General features: G+C 40.8%; 1 protein-coding gene across 3 annotated transcripts in view; it reads left to right on the top strand.

Moving 5' to 3' along the window:
• LOC116702686 (SH3 and cysteine-rich domain-containing protein 2) overlaps nt 1-11,222 on the top strand; it is a 21,466-nt gene extending 10,244 nt beyond the window's left edge. Inside the window, exons 4-11 of one of the 3 annotated variants that reach the window (XM_032537038.1) lie at nt 773-857; nt 3,363-3,478; nt 4,670-4,739; nt 4,948-5,069; nt 5,181-5,269; nt 6,453-6,504; nt 7,571-7,708; nt 8,494-11,222. In XM_032537038.1, the coding sequence (XP_032392929.1) occupies nt 773-857; nt 3,363-3,478; nt 4,670-4,739; nt 4,948-5,069; nt 5,181-5,269; nt 6,453-6,504; nt 7,571-7,708; nt 8,494-8,592 (771 nt within the window). In that variant the 3' untranslated portion in view covers nt 8,593-11,222. Of the gene's footprint in view, nt 1-772; nt 858-3,362; nt 3,479-4,669; nt 4,740-4,947; nt 5,070-5,180; nt 5,270-5,416; nt 5,847-6,452; nt 6,505-7,570; nt 7,709-8,493 lie in introns of those variants that run through there. The other 2 variants (XM_032537039.1, XM_032537040.1) reach the window with 2 other exon arrangements.
• Nucleotides 11,223-14,567: the final 3,345 nt, after the last annotated feature.

Genomic DNA, 14,567 nt, shown 5'->3' with positions numbered 1-14,567 from the left:
CACGGTTACTTTACCATGAACGTGGACTTCACAATTGTACATGCAATTTGAACTTTGATTTGTTTTCTGAAACGGTCTTACAGTAAGTAGCCTACAATGAAACATTGAAAAAACATTTGACACAAACACTGGAATAACCCTCTTGATCTGAGAAGTGTAGTGCACTAGGCAGCAAATTGGGAGTGTTTCCAGACAGCTTCTGTGTTTCTCTAGTGCAGGACATTAGCATGCAGCAAGAGGTGAGACCTTCTGAGAGCACTTCTTAGGAGCACTGTGTTCAAAACGGCTGTGCAGTTTGATAGAAGACAAAGAGGGAGGGCTAGGGGAAAGGTAAAATATCATGTGTGTGATTGGCTCATTTGAGTGCGATATTGCACCCATGCGGGGACACACACACACACACACACACACACACACACACACACACACACACACACACACACACACACACACACACACACACACAGAATCACATGTCCATGCCTTTGCGTGAACCATGTGCATACTAGTAAGTGGTTAATTGGATTCATTGTTTGTAATTAGCAGCAAAGAGAGCTACACGTTGCTTCGGTTTGTGGCTCAATTTCAGAAATGAGCTCTATGCCTGCAGCATGCGCACCATACTGTGTGTCTTCATGTGTTTCTGATTCAGTAATTTTCAAATGACTCCATGAATGTCCTAAAACCACCACATAGAGCCAGTTCCCCATCAGATCAGCCTACAAACGAGAAGTAAACTAAAAAAAATAATCCTTCTGTTCTCCTCCATTAGTCTGGAGCGTTCAAGCGAAACTTCAGCTCGCCGATGATTGTCAATGACCAATTGTCTGTCGTCAAGGAAGTTCAACCAAGCCTAGGTGAGCAAACCAGAGTGTCTGTGTGTATGGGCGTATGTGTGTGTATGTGTGTGTGTGTGTGTATGTGATTTCTGAGTGAGTGCACGTGCATCGTTACGTATGTGTCCCATGTGCTTTTGTTTTGTGATGTTGCTCTTGTCCAGCCTTTTGTTTTTTTTGTAGATTTTTGTGTGCTTGTGCATGCGCTGTAATAAAACCAGAACTGTCTCCATCTCACCTGACACCGAAGGAGCATGAAGTGGGAAAATATAAAGAGGAAGAACAAATTCAGCTTCTCTTGGAGGCTGGTGGACGGTCTGCAACCTGAAAGTATGTGAAAAAAAAATTATAAATAAATCATATATACATATATATATATATATATATATATATATATTTATATATACTATATATAAATATATATATACATATATACTATATATAAAGATAAGGTTTAATTATTTATGATTTTGTATTTCTGTTCATGCTTTGTACTGTATATCCTTGGAGAGATGGAGGGTATTACTTTATTATCTGGCACTTCAGTTTGCATGGGAAAAGCCTTGTCAACATAAAGTGCTGCCTATTTCCCAATTGGTATAAGTCTAGCTCTCTTCATCATTACATTCACCTCTATTTCACCAACAATTACATTTTGAATACAAATCACATTTTCACTTAGAGGCATACAATTACGTAAGCGAACCAATCTTCCCATTTTCTGGTTGTCTCTTTGTCAAGTAAAGGCACTGAAAGCTAGAACGCAGTGGTCCAAGCTCAGACTGTTGTGTCCCAAAAGTACCTGAATCTGTTCTTCCTTTCATCATCATCTCTGAATACCAGCTTGATCATACATTTTGGATGAACATCTGTGTATGTAACATAACATGTAAACCTCGCTGGATCAGGATTAGCACCTTATGCTGTCACTTCCTTGTGCTATCCATGAATCAGGGTACAATTAACCTACAGCTCTGTTATCACCCTGAGCTGCGCACCATGACGCCTGGGACACTATCAGGGCCAGCTGAGACTGCAACCTGCCAAACTCACAAACACACACTGCAATAAGCCCTCATGCTTACTAAAGGCTTGGTAAAATACAGAGTTCGTGTTTGCACACATTAATATTAGATGGCATGTTTTTAATGAAAGGATTTACTTACGCACTCTGTGATTTTCCATCTACTGCCTTTTGGAAAAGCAGTGTGTTGCGTTGTATTAAACCACATTTATGAGGGTGACAGTCTAATAGCTGCAGGAGTGAAGTACTTACAACAGTCAACACTCTAGGTTGCAATCTTTAATGACAATAAAATCTGATTAGCTACCAATTGAAATGTATGTTGTCAGGGTCAAGGATTTGTTTCTCTATTTAAACAAGAACAACAGCTGCGTTGTTAAGGTGAAAAACAAGTTTGCCTTTGATTCAGGCAGCAGGACTAGTTTAGGAAAGAAGACCCGTCAGAATAATGCCGATCGGTCTAATATATTATTCACTGGTCAAACTAGTTGATATTGAATGTTTAAGCTTATAGTTTGACATAGTTTGTAAGTAACCTCAATTCACGAAGTTCATTAAAGCACATAGGAAGACGGATGAAGCCATGTTACATATAGAACTCTCCTTTCTGCACTGAAAAAAGCTGAAGGTCAGAGAATAATTTTTTATGAGGATTATAGTGTCTGAGCACGACGTTTCCACTGTTTACTCTCTTCTCTTCATCTGTAATGAATTGCTCTTTGTAGAAATGCTTCCTCCTTGCTACAGTCAATTTAAAACACACATGAGCTGTATCACCTCAAAATACTTACACCAGGCAGACTAAAGGCATTCTTGTTGCAGAATTTATGCATTCCTGTTTAATTTATCACTTATTTGACAAGAGCATGGAGGCACTGACCTTAATATGAAACTGCAAATCATTACAATTTAATCCTGCCCGCACACACACACACACACACACACACACACGCAAACGTAAATCTGGCCCCCTCGGAAAAAGCAGGATATTTAATTCCTAACTTCAGAAATACTCTGATAGCACCCAGCACTGCCATCTATGAAATGTAGCAATGAAGGATTGCCATGTTTGAAATCTCATCTCTTATTCCCTTTCTACTCAATTACAGCTCCAGATGATTCATTTAACGGCTATTAAAACTATAAGACACATGTCCGGCCAATAAGTAAACGTATAAATAAATCAAAACATGTAGAATTATTGAACTATCATGTCTCCTGAATTTTGACTGCTGTTCTCTGTCTGATCGAAAGTGGGTCACTTTGGTCCAGGACTGACTACAGTTAAATTTAGACTCTCTGGTTTCTCCAGATCGGTACAATAATAATGGTGTACAGTGTAATCTCAATGAGTAGTCCAAATTGTGCGTGGAGCAGTGTCTTTGCGTGAAATTTTTGTATCTTGTAATAAAGTGAAAATAAATGTGTGTGTGTGTGTGTGTGTGTGTGTGTGTGTGTGTGTGTGTGTGTGTATGCGCGCACGCATATGCGTGTGGTTTCAGAGGCTGCGCGGATGCGTGTAGACCCCGTGTATGCCGCCTTGCGCTACGGGACGTCCTTGGCACAGATGAGCCGCTCCAGTTTTGGCAGTTTGTCAGAGTCGCCAACACGCAGCCTGGTATGACATCATAGCCCTGTGGTTGGTGGGGAGGACAGGAGGACAGTTGCCATAAAGTTTTTACGACATTGGTCAACTCACTGGTCAAGTATTGGACCATATCTAACTGTGATGCTTTGATTTGTAGTACTACTCTCCTTACTTTTTAATTCTGCCATGTTTTGTAAAAACTTAACAAATCATCGACAAGTATTTGCCAAAATTGGGTGAATGAAATTAAAGATGACTAAGGATTAAGCTTTAAAGGAATATCGTGACATGTTGGGAAATACTTGTGTTTCCTTTCTGGCGGAGAATTAGATAAGCAGATTGATAGAGTGGTATCAATCTTTGAGACTGTCCTCCCCCAAAAAACGCTCCCATAGGTTGTTTGATAAAGCAGCAATTATGACTCATATTTACCTTTAAAGTGGTGGAGCCCTTTAGTGGCTGTAGTAATTAGGAAGGTAGAAAAGCAGAAAGTAATATGACAAAGCACGAGTTTGAATCCCGTTTGACAAAAAGAGTAAAAAGTGAGTTTGTTTTAACTTTACAGAACAAACGAAGCTACATCACGCTCAGCATCACTTGAATTAAAATCAGATTTGAACCAAGACCACGACATTTTTTCAATTGGAACTAAGATGGTTTTGTGGTTAAATATAACCAAGCTGCAACCGTTTCACAACGTTAACAACATTAGAACCAACCACCACCATAACCTCTCTGACAGAAAACGCTCCTGTGGGTCGTATTAGAGGGTAGGAATAAACCACCTATTGCACTCTCATCATCTAACAAATGAGAAAGAAAATGAGGCAAAGTAATTCCCAAAATGTCAAACATTTGCTTGAAAATTAATTTCAAAGCCTTTCAAAAGTTTCCTCTCTTTGAGGTAATTCTAGTCCCTTACTTACTGTACATCTAACTTTTCCCATGGTGTGTTATAATTAAGCACCAGGGTGTCATCTATACGGAGCATAATGGATGACACCGGTCTCTGTGTTCTTCTCATTAAACGTGTAGTTGAACTAGTGTGCAAATCTTTCTAAACCCCCTAAGAATGCCGATCTCGCTACTACACTGAGAACTACTAATCTGTGTGCATTCTGAATGATTCAGAGCAGAGAAAAGTATTACTACCACTATCAAATGCATTCTCTTTGACATCTCGGTGCTGACATTTTTCTCTTAATTTCCATCTTTGATAAGGGGGAGGGAGGTGAGGAGATGCAGCAGAGACAGTGCAGCATGGAGGAAGACATAACTCAGGAGACAGGGGGTAAACACTGCTGTGTGTCTGTGTCTCCATGTATGTGGATAGGCATATGTCCTGTGTGGATCTATGTGTGTCTATGCAAATGCTGTGCATGTCTGTCTGTGTATGTGTGTGAGAGAGAGATTTACTGTGACAAATGGCATGCCTGATTGCATACGTGTGGGTGAGTGGATGCCTGGCACCTTCAAAGAAAATGTCTTGCCACCCTCAGACACCCTTGTCCCTGACATTGAGATCGAGGAGGAAGATGAGAGCGGCAGCCAGGCTCAGATTTCAGCAGAAGATGAGACTCCAGCAGAAGATGAGACTCCTGCAGAGGAGAGCAGTGTGATGGTACTGCTCTGTTTAATCCCCCTGTGCAGACTGTCACCCCTTGTTGTTTTCCTCCTCGAGCTTTTTTTCCTATCTTACCACCTCCCCGTCCCTTTGTCTCCCTGTGTCCAGGTGCCCAAGCGCATTGAAGTTCACTCCATCCACACCTATGTAGCGCTCTACAAGTTTCTGCCTCAGGAACAGAATGACCTGGAACTTCAGTGAGTAAAAGCCAAACAGACTGCCTACTGCACGCATTTTCTTTTGTGTGCACAGACAGGTATGCTTGTGTGGTATTGTTTTTTTGCTATTCTGAGCATGAGCACATTTACTTTGTCTGTATTTTTGCGCCGACTGGTGTCATCCAGAATGAAAATGTCCCCACCATCTGCAGAGGACAGTGCCAGGGCGCCCTTAAGGACGACTAATTATAAACTGGAAGCCCATCACTGTCCCCCTTTACGGAGCTAGCGACTGAGCTGTGTTCCCAGCAGGGGAGAGGATAAAGACACTGAACAACTGAGAGATGAAAGGGCGGACAGACATAAGGGGAGATGGCATGAAGCTGAAGATTATCATAAGCAGAGAGAGAGCGAGCAAAAGGATGGGAAAAATAGGCAGAGAAAGTTAAGTGTGAATGTAGTATATACTATAGTAAAGGTTTTGTAAGAGGAAGAAGGACTAGAAAATACACTGTGCTGTGGCTATGTGTGTCTGTGTGACTGCACAATATGTGAACTAATAAAAGCACAATGTATCTCTGTGCTTTTGTGCTCTGACTATTATGGACTGCAGATGACAAAAGCAATACAATATTTTGGACAAAAGTCATGACAGACAATAGGTTGTGCTCATACAGATATATACATAGTTCTCTCTTTCAAATAAAAATCATTAACTTTAAAGATACTCTTTATATACAAACTGTGTGTGTGTGTGTGTGTGTGTGTGTGTGTGTGTGTGTGTGTGTGTGCGTGTGTGTGTGTGCGTGCGTGCGTGCGTGCGTGTGTGTGTTGCATCATTAGCATGCAGGCCAGGTTGGCTGCAGAATATGTCTAGCCTTCCCTGCAGCAGACGCTACAGAGTTGTATTTCACGTAGACCTTATGCCTTTGGTGTGTTGGCTGCTCTGTAACCTCTACAGAGGGACACAAGCCTCACCTCCACAGCTTTGGAACTGGGGGTACAACATCTTTCTATGGCAGCCTGGCAGTATAATCCTTTGTCCTCACACTCAACTTTCTTTTCATCTTTTCTTTTTTTTGCTTGCCACTCTCACTCTCTCACCCACTTCATCTCCCCATCGTGTATTCTACTCTCGTCTCCCTTTCTCTTCTCTGCCTCAATCCCTGCTCCCCTTTATGCCTCCTTTTCATATTCTCTCTTGTCTTATCTCCTCCTCTAGTCCCGGTGATCGTGTGCAGGTCACTGATGACTCTAACGAAGAGTGGTGGAAGGTGGGTAATAAATCATTTGCAACCATCTGCGTGTGTGAGTGTTTGTGTGTGTGTGTGTGTTACCTGCGTTACCTGTGTTCTTCATAATGTGTATTTGAGTGCACAGAAACGTGTGCGTGTGCATTTTTTGTGTGCATGGTTTAATTCAAGTCTTTAAAAACATCCCTTAATGCATTACAACTGCTCCATTTAAACTGCTCATAAACATGCAGGCAGCAACAGAAGAAGAACATAATTTCTTCCGAAAAATTACCAAGAATTATCAGAATGAACTTGACTAGTTTTGCAAGCTCAAAGAGGTCTTCATTGAGTCTGTAATGAGCTTCTTTTGGTCCTGATGGAAACAAATGCATCTGTGTGGGACCGTGTTTTCCATCACAGACAAAGGAAAATACACGCAGACTTAACTAAAGTGCAGAGTCGGTGTATCTTCCATCAGTGGACCAGTATTTACTAGCACTTATGTAGCCTAAAGTGAAGCTGAAGTCATTATACACTTTAAACACTGCCGCTCAAAGGAACCATTAAATTAAGTATAATTTTGTATGTATGGTTTGTGATTCACTTAATATATACAGTACATAATACATAATAAACACATCAACACCTTAGGCGGAGGGTGTTAAACTGTGAAATATTGCTGCATAATTGGGTTTACTCAAACATCTGTGTTCCTTCTTCTTAAGTTGTTTCTACACTTGTCTGTGCAGCCACAATGAGTCATCACGGCACAGACAGAAATGTGTTGCCATCTGTGTCACTGTGTTTTGCCTTTCCCATTACTTTTCAGGATGAAGAAACTTGTTATTACTGACCTCACAGATGTTAACAATTCTGAAACATATCAGAACTGGTTAGCCAGTCTAAACGTCTGTGTCAGACAAAACAGACATTCATCTGGCTCATCATCAGCCAAACAATGAAAACTAATATAAAGGGACAGACCCGATGAATCAGCAACCATAAAAAACAGCTTAGTATTTTATTTACAGTGTGTAATGTCATGGTGACAACCAGTTACATTTCAAACGTTAACTGATTGTACCGTTCTGCCGGGTTTATTCAGGGCAAGAGTGGGGACAAAGTTGGCTTCTTCCCTTCCAACTTTGTGCAGAGGGTCCGGCCAGGGGAGAGAGTGTGGCGGGTTGTCCAGGGCTTTCCTGGCAACCGAGAGAGAGGACACATGGCCGTGAAGGAATCCCAGGTACGCTAATATTATTGGATTGTTAAATGACCTATTTCTCTGTTCTTCTTAGTCTAATTTATGTTTACACCCCTTAAAAAACTACACTGGCATTTGGAATCATTTAGTCTGTGATCATAAGGTTCAGTCTATTTGCGGTGCCCACAACATCCTGTGCAGATTTGCAGGGGGCTGGAGCCTATCCCAGCCCACTCTGGGTGAGAGGCGGGGTACATCCTGGGCAGGGTGTGATCAAAGGATTGGCACCAAAATAATCTCTGTGTCTGTGTGTTGACACTATAAAGCACATCAGCCAGAAAACATACTAAAGTTTTTTTTTTAATAATCACTTTAAACCAATTTTTACCAACAATGTATGCCCCCCCAAGCTGCTGATTACTTATTATATAGTATAGTATTTTTACCCATGTTTTGTGTTGTTGATTTTGCTTATAATTTTACAATTTATTTCAATTCATAATGAATTCTGAATTAAATTAAGATATACTAAGCATAAACACGTTGAATAACTGCAGGCAACTGGCACTTACTGTCAGCATGTTCTTTCATTCTGTTGGCACTGTTGAAGCATACAAGATTATGACACTACAACACATACTACTCCCATAATTTTCAGCCAATTTGGATATATCTGTTCACAATTCTACCTATGTTTTTGAAGGTCTATTAATGTGTCAAATTTCTTAAATTCAGAAATAGTTTTTAAAGATCAATCTGGTCTTATATTATAGAATCTGTTACTTTTTGGAAAATAGAGCAACCGAGCGTCTGCCTTCTCCTTTCAGATCTGTGTGGGGAAGCGAGAAGACGGAGAGGAGTTTCTGAGGCTGAGCAGCGGGAAGAAGAGAGGGCTGGTCCCTGCTGACTCCATAGAGGAGATCTGAGCCTCTGTTCTCCAATCACCATCCTTCCACTTCTACTTCCCCCTGGGAGGCACGCATCTATATATCCCTTCCTTTACCCTGCACTCGGCAAAACGACAGCTGCAGCCTTTCCAACCAGCGCTGACTAACTTTAACCAAACACACTTCTGCAAAGAGCTGGAACCACAGCGTCCTTGAACATGTGGTTTGCCGTTGATTTGATGTACTTTCTTCAATAGAGTGTACAGTCATGCAGTAGTCCTGCTCTTAGAAAGGAACTGTCTAGTTTTATCTTTCCGATACAAACATCAATGTTTAGTTAGAAAAAGAGTGCACCAATCAACAATGCTTTAAATATGCTTGCCAGATGCCAGATCACATCTTTTTTTCATCCATCAAAAAGATGTCTACCAACGTGGGAGGAGGCTGAGTCCTGTCCTGGGAACATGACGCCTCTGTCAGTGTCCTTTTCTTTTTTCCTGCCCACTCTGCATGTCTCATCTGCTATCTGTTCATGTCAGGGTCTTTGGCCTGAGGACTGATATCAGCTAATAGTAGCTACACAATATGAGGCACTTGGCAAGGACAACGACCGCCAGCCAGAGAACATTGCTGCCATTCAGACAGAGAGGAGAATCAGATGAAAGGAGTAGACACGATCCAAAAAACCTCAGCATTGTCAGGCTGAGTTTTGACTGCATTCATCAACTTGAGAGGGCAGAAATCAGAAGATTTTCAAAGGAAATGTGAAGCCTCTGGGGATCACTGCACAGGGAACGTAAAAAAACCACTTCCCCTGACAAAAATGAGTCAGCATATTTTTATTTCTGGTAAGAGAGTATAAATCAGCCAATAGACCCCATCTTCCACAAAAAAGGTCAACTCAACAATAATGGCAAAACAAAATTTACCTTTTTTTCTTTTTTTCAAATCTGTCTACAAGACAGGAACTTAAACCTGAAGGAACCACTGAAAAAGTGTTCCTTGCCTTTTCTATTAAGTTAATGGCATATCCATACAGAAACACATTTTGGTGCAAAGCACCTTGTTGATAACTTAGAGGTGAGTGTCTACGGCCTAAAAAATAAGTCAGCACATTTGTATTTCTGGTAAGAGAGCATAAATCCGCCAGTAGACCCCATGTTCCACAGAAAGGTCAACTCAACAAATATTGTAAAACAAATGTACCTTTTTTTCAAATCTATCTACAAGACAGGAACTTAAAACGGAAGGAACTGCTGAAAAAGTGTTCCTTGCCTTTTCTTTTTAGTTAATGGCATATCCATACAGAAACACATTTTGGTGCAAAGTACCTTGTTGATAACTCAGTGGTGATTGTCTAGGACCTAAATCTTTAGTCTTACTGTTTTAAGCAAAGATGATGCTGGGGAAATGAAAAGGAATAGAGGTAAAACTTGCAAATCCCCAGAAAAAACAGGGAGGGTGGTCCTCCCTCGTATGGCTGGTTGTTGTGAGCACTGAGCAAGAGTGTGTAGCAGTGGCAGTTTCTGTTCTCCTGTTTTCACATGAAGCAGCTTGACGGGCATTAAAGGGTTGTTTTTCTTTCTGCAGAGACCCGCCGAAGAGCTGCAGTGGGTGTTGCAAATGTTGCACAGCATTATTACATGACTTCACTAGAGCTGGATCAGTGGGAAACAAACGGCGGCCAGTCTGCCAGAAAAACAACACAATGGGGAGCTTTCTGTCCATGACAAGGAGTCTAAGTTTCACTGACAGCTTGGAGGAGGATGCGGGGAAACAGAGGGAGGAGGAGGTGTATTGAGAGGAATGACATCAGTGTTGAACCATTATGAGTCAGTCTGTGCATGCAGGTAGTGTTGTACACATGGGTGCACCAGTCATCATTGATCAAATGTCAGCCTGTCATCTCCATCTTCTGCTCCCTATTTGGCCTCTCTCGTCCTCTCTTTCTTTACTGCTCAGTTATGACATAAAGTGAAGGCATTTTTCTTCTTGTACTGTACATATTGATGGTTTAGACACCTGGATCCAGAGAGAGGACACTCCACCTGTGTCACGAACATAAAAGAATGCAACAGTAGAATGATGGCACTGCAATTGATGAAATAATTTAACTAAATAATTTAACCTGTATGTCTTTTAGACCACACAGGTTAAGCTAATGTGATCCTTCTTTAGTCTACATTTTAATATATACGTGAGGCATTTAGAGACTGTGAGAAATAAGCTTCTCTTCTTGTGAAAATGAGAATAGCACTTTATGTTGTGTCATCTTAAGTTGTCCTACTTGTTGAGGTATCTCCTTCATAGTGATGGCTTTCATATTTAACAACTTCACTTCCCTATGGAGCTCTTTGGTCAAAGAGCGGATAGCTCGTCTATGTGTGTTAGATTTTTCTGATGTCGAAAAATATCATGTATGGAAAAAAACTGAGAATTACACAGCAACATAAACAACATGAGCGTCCTGGAGAAAAATGGCGTCAGAGCAGAACTGGATTTATGATTTTAACCCATGTAAACACTTTGTTATCTTACATCGTGCCTAGTTTTCTGTAGCATCACATGTTCGCACCTTTTAGAATTCAAAATGTTAAGTATGTGTTTGGATGTATCCTGAGTCCAGAGTCATTGGTCGGCCACATACCTTAATAAAAGATATTTACAAAGCAGTCTCTCCCCATTGTATGTCCGCAGATGAAATGATTTGCACACTGGCATATTGAAATATACTGCTGCATGTGTAAATGCTGTTGATCACGTAGGTCTGCATCCAGACAGCACCTAGCATTTGGTGTTTTTCTGTATCTGTAATTATATTCAAGGCTTGAAACATAGCAGGGAGCTGCTAAGTAAGGCCACTCTAATGGCGAGTGTTAGTGGCAACAATGCATAATGCACCAACCTCCATCCTTGAAGCACACTGCTGTGCATAGAGGAATGCCAAAATGATGCTGAAATCACAGCTGCAACATAAATATCACGCACTGGCACTGCTGGAGGGAGAGCAATTCAGACCTTTTTATGAAATCACACACTGCTCCATATACCAAAGGAAAAGTAATGATGTTTTAAGCAAACACCAGTCCTCAAATCAAGGAAACCAACACTGATTGGATTTACTGATTGATTTTTTTATTATTTGTACCACAAATGAACCTTCTGTGATAATGCAATTCTCAAGAGTGCATGTTATATCGCAAAACATCCTGAAGCCAAAGAGTTGTCTTTGAGTAAAAAAACAAACATATTTATACCAGAATTTACAATAAGCTGTTTTTGAACTTGTCATTTTTTGAGCTCCACGCTGCTGTCACTATTGTACCTATCAATGTGTATCAATGACGGTTTCTTTTTTTAACAAACTCGCAACAAGAACATGTCATGTCATCAACACCCACCAAGATAAAAATCAAGAAAAGATGACACAGTAACTGAAATATTCCAGACCATTCAACAAAATAGTAACAAAATCGTCAATAAACCATGCACCAAATAAATATATGTCCACAGCAAATAACAACACCATAAACGCATCATGTATATCTCTCTGCAGGACACTCTGGGTGAAGAAGCCCTCCAGAAATTTCAGGAACTTTTCCCATTTTCTAAAATATACAGTACATCCAATCTGGCGAACCATTTTTGTGACATTTTTTTTCAAATGGCGCCACCCTAGCCATCTCACAAGCCCACTCTTGCATTGATGGCACCCCTTCATTTCTTCTTCTAGCTATCATCAAACTAGTCTGGACTAGTCTCTTCTTTTGTGCTTATCCATCCCAGTTTAGGATTGACCCATCTCCCAGAACAAATCATCTTGGGCTGAATGGAAACTGAGTCCCTGCAATCCAACATAGGTTATCAAGTACCCCGGTCCAAAATTTGTGGACCTGATCACAGGACTAAAGGACATAAAATAAAAGGCCATCCTCTTGTCTTACATTTCCAACAATTTGGTGTGTCTTTCATACCATTTCTAAACCATCTGGAGGGAGTCCAATAGAAGCGATGCATAATCTTGAACTGAATGAGGCGCACCCTCATGTCACGTGACATACAGTGGTCTTGATACTCCTACAGATTCTGTCCCACTCCTCATCATTCAGTGTAATATTCAGACCCCTTTCTCATGTCTTTTTGATGGCTGTCCAGGCTCCATCTTGCAACACCTTAATTATGTTATTTATGTAAATACTGTATCATAATATACCTTTAACTATGTAAATATCCACACTCCTTATATTTCTTTATTTCTTAATTTATATTTCTTATATTTCTAATATCTGAGCAACTGTAACACAGAGTTTCCCTTCGGGGATCAATACAGTATTTCTGATTCTGATTCTGATCTCCCAGGTTCTGCATCAATGATAGTTTCTAAATATTTCCTGAACAGGTTGTTTCTTTCCTGAATGATACAACAAGCTTGCCAGGCTGAATATGTCTTCATCATGCTTTTAAGCATTTTAAAGGTGCGTTCGAAAGTCATGCAACTCGCACAGATGTGCCTTTGCCTCAGCAAATTTGCATTTCAATTAACTTTACATGCAAAAATGCCACCATCATCATTTATTCTTTTTTGACCTGCTAATCGCCTGTGTGCATCCCTCTCTTCTAAAACCCGATGTAAATTCTTCTTTCTTCGAAAGTAAGTTTAGTGCTAGCATAAGTGCATTATAAATTGGAGCAGAGACGTCCCTGTTTTACATCATGTAAACTTGTGCTTTTGAGTGTAAACACACAGTGAATTATTACCATGTAAAGTACAGCGCTAGATTCAGAATACTTGCATTATGCTGCTGACAGATTTTGGAATAAGAGATTGTTTTACAGACCTTTTTCAGAATTCTGAATCATAAGTCCACATTCTGACATTGACCTGCTCTTGCAAACTAATGTTTTGACATTACAGTGAATAAACAATGGCAACATTTTAATTTTTGACTGAACGTTTTTCTTTGAAAGGCCAACTGTACCGGGGCATATGTTTGAGATTTGGCTATAAATTTGGCTTTGTTTGACATCAGCTAAACAATAGCCGGTGTCTTGACAGGAGGGATCTTTGGCTGAGTTTCGCCACCAACAGTGGCTGCTATACCTCTATTAACACTTGACACTGCTTCCCATCTGCTGTGACTCAGTACACAGTGTCCTCTGTAGCTGATGCAACTTTGCCAGTGTGTGGAGGAGCGTTTGGAGCGTTGTTGAACACTTCCATCTTAGTCTCCGTCTTCTAATCCTCTCATTTCATTTTCCTGGCTCAATCTGCCTCACCAATCACTCCGTGTCTCCTTTCCTACTCTCACTTTAAAGACATTGAAGCCCTCAAACTCTCCCCTGTCTTTCATTGTCTCACTTAATCTTCTGGCTCGTCTCTCTTTATGTCCCTCTCCTACTATTGTTTCTGTCACTGCCTTCATGCCGCTGTCTCTCTTTCTTGTGTCAGTCTGGCTCTGAGCTCTTGAGAGAAGCAGTGCAGGCAGGGAATGACTTTTCCTCTTTTTCCTAAATCTTGTTTTGACATTTCTTATGATTAAAGTTATAGTAAGGAGGCTGTAGTCAGACTTGCCTCACCTGATTTGATCATGGACAAATATCTGAGGAGGTGAAGCTGCTGAATGTAAAATTGCCTATTAATAATGTCTTATTTCTGCTGGCTGCTCCAGCTCAGCTTGGCCATAATCACAACTTTCTAAGGTAATAAAGCAACAGGAGGGGGACAATTATGGCTGGGTGTAAATGTGGTTATTCCTGAAATCTGGCCCAGTGTCACGGACCCTGCAGGGTTTTACTTGTGCTCCTGTATAATAAATGTCCACTATCATTATTCAGAATGTTCCCTGCTATTACTATGACATCTCATGACCTTTCGCCTCAGAGTCAGAACTAACACTGCCTCTGTACTTCCTATCCCGGTCCAGGTGAACAGAGAGCCATAACATCAATAGAGACTGACAGAAAGAGACAGACAGACAGAGAAAGAGAGAGAGAGAGAGAGAGAGAGAGAGAGA

The sequence above is a fragment of the Etheostoma spectabile genome, chromosome 15 (assembly GCF_008692095.1).
Source record: "Etheostoma spectabile isolate EspeVRDwgs_2016 chromosome 15, UIUC_Espe_1.0, whole genome shotgun sequence".
NCBI lineage: Eukaryota > Metazoa > Chordata > Actinopteri > Perciformes > Percidae > Etheostoma > Etheostoma spectabile.
Note: the sequence above shows the minus strand (reverse complement) of the source record. Positions and strands in the feature narration are given on the sequence as shown.